Raw genomic sequence first — 4,606 nt, forward strand, 5'->3', positions numbered from 1 at the left:
AGGCGCCCGCGGACGCCCGTTTCCCGCGGTTTAGACAATTTAATACAAATAAATATTTTATTTTAAATTATAAAAACTTGGCGCTGCTCAACCGAATGTTAATAGTTATAACTACCATCTCGCGTGATTTACAACTAAAGAATTATACTCAAACTATGTTATTAATACAACTTTAAAAAGGACATTCCACTGAATACATCACAGGCGCAGGATATTTATGTCCATCAATGGCCCACGCCATGACGTATTCATGAAATATTCTTTTAATATTTATAATTTTCAAGAACTTATAACACGTTCTGCAATGTAGAATAGTTCTGTGTACTTTTAACAGTTTCATGTGATTAACATCATTATTTTGTAATATATGTACATGTATACATGCATACACTTTGTTTGACAATAATTCTATAATGTGCAATAAATTTCAATGCTACTTATTAGTTATATTGTTGGTTATATACAAGTAATGTTTGTTTAGGTGATTTAAAAATTGCTAGAAAAAAGGCAATCAAAGCTGAAACTACAGACGACCTTTCATCACATACGGAGAATGTAAAGAAAAAACCAAATAAAGTATATAAGCGGAGACAAGACATGAATAAATACAATAATACTGATTCCGATACTGATAAGACTAACTGTGATATATCTGACGATAGTAACACATACCCATCATTTTCACTTTCTGGCAACAAACATGTTGAACATGGTAAATTAATTTCTTTCCTAGTAAGAAATCTTTTTATTTTCAAAAATAAATTTTCTTTTTATTTTACAGATAGTAATCACTCTCAAACGGAAAATCAAGATCAAAATATTACTAATGGTAAGTATTTTTGAAACTTTAATCTTCATATAATAAAATATATAGGTATTTACATTATCAACCAGATTAATATACTAAAGAAACCAAATTCCAACCTAGCGTATTGGTTTGTCGCGTATCCTCGTAATAAGTTATGATCCACAATGTAGATGAGACCCGTTATAATTTTGTAAGTTAAAAGTTGAAGACAATGATAAACAAACAAGGCTTTATAGTTTCAATGTAGCTATTTCATCAAAGTATAAAAGAGACAATATAATAAGAAAAATATACGCAAGTTTAGAAGTGCATGCATTGCGTAAGTACGTTGCAAGTTTATCCTCCCGATTCGTATCAATTTGTGAACAACGTATCATCCATATGTATTATTAATGATACGGGAAATAATTTTATTGCAGTTCATTTTATCGCATAACTATTTACAATTCAAAATTATATATAATACACGGATACGCAACACGTCCGACGGCTTAGCGATTTATACATTTTAATATCTACTTTTGTTTAAGATAACATAACCATTATAATATACATGTAAAAATTATTATTTCAAAATTGATGTTTTTTAATTCTAATAATATATCAATTTATTACACTGTAAGATCGGTAGCACGCATGGATTCAACGCGGAAAAAGTTATCAACATATGTATTCTTATGGTAGGTACGGCGGGCTTGCGACAGTCTGCTATAGTGTGCTACTATAGGAATACATGTGTTGAAATGTTTTCTGCGTTGAATTCATTCGTGTACTATCTTAATATAATAATCAATTAAATTAAATAACCACTATTTATTAATTGATTCATATGTTCTTGTTATTTTAAGATACCTTCAAGCCAGCTACAGAAAACGTTCGTGTAAATGCTGGTAAATAAATATTTTTATTTATTACTATTATATTTTTGTATTTTTTAATACACTTTTTTGTATAATATTCTAATAATTGTAATACAACTCAACTTTCAAATTTTCAGAATTCAAAAAACAACTTTTTAAAGAAATTCATCTGATTCATTTGAAGTTAAATGATCTTATGAGTAACGTTGATATACTTATTAAAAAAGTCAGATGTACTGATGAGCCACAACTTTATGATGATACTAATGCGGCTGTTAAGACTCTAATACAATCGTTTCCAGTCACTACAGAGCAGCAACTAATGTTGATGGAAGAATGGCTATCGAGTTCAGCTGATAACATACAGGCATTGGTGTGTAAGATTACCTTATATTTTATGAGGTTATTATACATGGTAAAAGTTATTTTCTAACAAATAATTTTTCTATTATTTTATGAATTTTATATTTTAGATTCATCAACTGCGTTTAATTGGAGGCGTGAATCTTTCCCATGTAATCAAGAGCGTTATGTCGAGAGTTATTTCAAACGAAGTTGGGATGCTGTATTCGTGGGAAGGAGTTCGGCAAAAAAAAGCTTTTAAATCGTTTAAGTTCATCCAAGTTATCATTGGTAAATATATTATTTTGTACACTCTACTTAACAATAATTTTAAATACGTATACATCCTTGAGCCTAGCCTCGTGACTGTGTTACGTAATCAAATGATACTCAATGTGATAGTCAAATAGAAAAATTTTATTTCGAACTTAATCTTGTTACATAACTTCATCGCTTTCATTCCTTGATTCTACTATTTTTTATTTAATACATATCTTATAGGTTTATAGTTCAATCTAATGTGTATCCAATACTGCGTAACTGTATTAATGCCTAACATTATTATGTGCATGACAAAGAAGTATTGACAATCAGTAGGTCGTTCCGAATCTCAAGATGTAACCCTGCAATACGTGTATTATGCGACGATGTTACGCGTTAAAGTTCGCAGATCTGTCGATCCTGGGTTCATAAATCGAAATCAATTTGATTTTTTAGACCGTTTGATTTGATATCGAATATATTCTTTATTGTAACATTTTACGAAGATGAATGGAGAATTTAGACGATATCAAATCGAACGGTTCGAAAAATCAAATTGATATACTCGTAGATTTGATCATTGAGACACCGGTTACGTTCCACAGTTACATTGTAAGTCTCAACTCAAATGCGGACATAGTTTTATATTCACTGTATGATTTTAGGTGTTGTTCGACTGAACCCCAAAACAAAATCTGCAACAGAATCGGACATCGTAGAAGTAATAAAAAATTGGTTAGTTAGAAGTAAAGAACGCAGTAAGTTTCAATTGAAAAAAAAAGCACAAGATACTGCGTGTCAAACAGGTTCCGCTTGTGCAACAGGCTATATTAGTAAAGAAGTCTCTGTTTCTGCAAAAGACTGTGATCAGTCAGAATAATTATTAAGTTACAACTTCGCATTATTATAAGTGATATTTGTTTCGAAATTTTATAATTTAATTTTCTTTAAAAGTGATATTATGAACTTAAAAAAAAGACACTGTGTATCAAACAGGTTCCGCTTGTGCAACAGGCTATATTTGTAAAGCAGTCTCTGTTTCTGAAAAAGACTGATCAGTCAGAATAATTATTAAGTTACAACTTTGCGTTATTATAAGTGATATTTGTTTCAAAACTTTATAATTTAAAGTGATATTATGAACTTAAGGGGTTATATGCACCTAGAGACTTTGAAAAAAAGTCATCTTTTCGCTTTTTTTTAAAGAAATGTAAAGCACGTAGTTATTTGGGCATTTGCTATCAAAATGTAATTATTGTTACTATAAAAAAAATTAAACTTGGTTTGAAAATATCAATAAATAACGAAAATATCGCAATTAACGCAAGACCTTATTTTGCAAATGACGTTTGCGCCAACTGCTGATCATAGAGAAGTTATCTGAAACAGACGGGACAAGAATTTTTTAAAAGTTAATGAAATTATCTAGTCTTTATCGTAGGGGGGTTTTTTTTAGAACGCTTATGTTTTGTTTTACAGCCAAATCCCTTTCTTTGGCTTTCCTAAAAAATCGCACTTTTCAGTTTACTTGTCCGCCGTTTTGTTAAAAATTAATATTTAAAAAATCGGCTACGACAAAGACTAGATAATTTCATTAACTTTTAAAAAATTCTTGTCCCGTCTGTTTCAGATAACTTCTCTATGATCAGCAATTGGCACCGCAAAACGTCTTTTGCAAAATAAGGTCTTGCGTTGATTGCGATATCTTCGTTATTTATTAATATTTTCAATACAAGTTTAATTTTTTTTACAGTAACAATAACTACATTTTGATAGTAAATGCTCAAATAACTACGTGCTTTACATTTCTTTAAAAAAAAGCCAAAAATGACTTCTTTTTTAAGTCTCTAGGTGTATATAACCCCTTAAAAAATTAATTTACTTTAAATATTTTAAGTTTTTAATTTATTTTAATAAAATACTTATTTTATTTTCGTAACTTGATTTGTTTAGTTTATTTTTACGTTTAATTTATTACGTAGCCTTGTGCAATGCAGGTTCAGAAAATTTATGCGCTTAAAAACTTAATATTATATACCTTAAACTCTTATTTGTTATTATATAGAAATATATATAATTATATATAACAACATGTACATACATGTATGCATATAATATACAGGGTGGGCCATTTTAATTTATACAGTCGATTTTTTAAAAAACTAAAAGAGATATGAAAAAATGTTTCAGACAAAAGTTGTATGGTTTCGAGGGGGACATAAGATGGTACCATAGGTTTGACCTTGAAGAGTAATTTGAAGGTCACATGAAGGTTACCTTCAATTTCTTAAATGGAACCTACTATTTCTCGTTACATATTCTTGTAGGTTATCTC

At 29.4% G+C, this 4,606-nt stretch overlaps 1 protein-coding gene across 1 annotated transcript; it reads left to right on the forward strand.

Annotated features, from left to right (window-relative positions):
* Positions 1–271: 271 nt before the first annotated feature.
* LOC105570801 lies at positions 272–4,124 on the forward strand. Its single transcript, XM_012028247.1, has 6 exons — positions 272–712; positions 782–829; positions 1,657–1,698; positions 1,806–2,041; positions 2,142–2,301; positions 2,937–4,124. Exons 1-6 carry the CDS (start codon positions 598–600, stop codon positions 3,149–3,151), a joined length of 816 nt encoding a protein of 271 aa, XP_011883637.1. The 5' UTR covers positions 272–597; the 3' UTR covers positions 3,152–4,124.
* Positions 4,125–4,606: the final 482 nt, after the last annotated feature.

This window comes from Vollenhovia emeryi, unplaced genomic scaffold, assembly GCF_000949405.1.
Source record: "Vollenhovia emeryi isolate VEMERY1.0 unplaced genomic scaffold, V.emery_V1.0 DF941800.1, whole genome shotgun sequence".
Classification (NCBI taxonomy): domain Eukaryota; kingdom Metazoa; phylum Arthropoda; class Insecta; order Hymenoptera; family Formicidae; genus Vollenhovia; species Vollenhovia emeryi.

Excerpts from the sequence above, each read along its gene's own strand:
- LOC105570801 (XM_012028247.1), top strand. The coding sequence starts at position 598 with ATGAATAAATACAATAATACTGATTCCGATACTGATAAGACTAACTGT. Across the intron at positions 713-781 it reads CAACAAACATGTTGAACATG|ATAGTAATCACTCTCAAACG; the intron begins GTAAATTAATTT and ends TTTATTTTACAG. Across the intron at positions 2,302-2,936 it reads GTTCATCCAAGTTATCATTG|GTGTTGTTCGACTGAACCCC; the intron begins GTAAATATATTA and ends GTATGATTTTAG.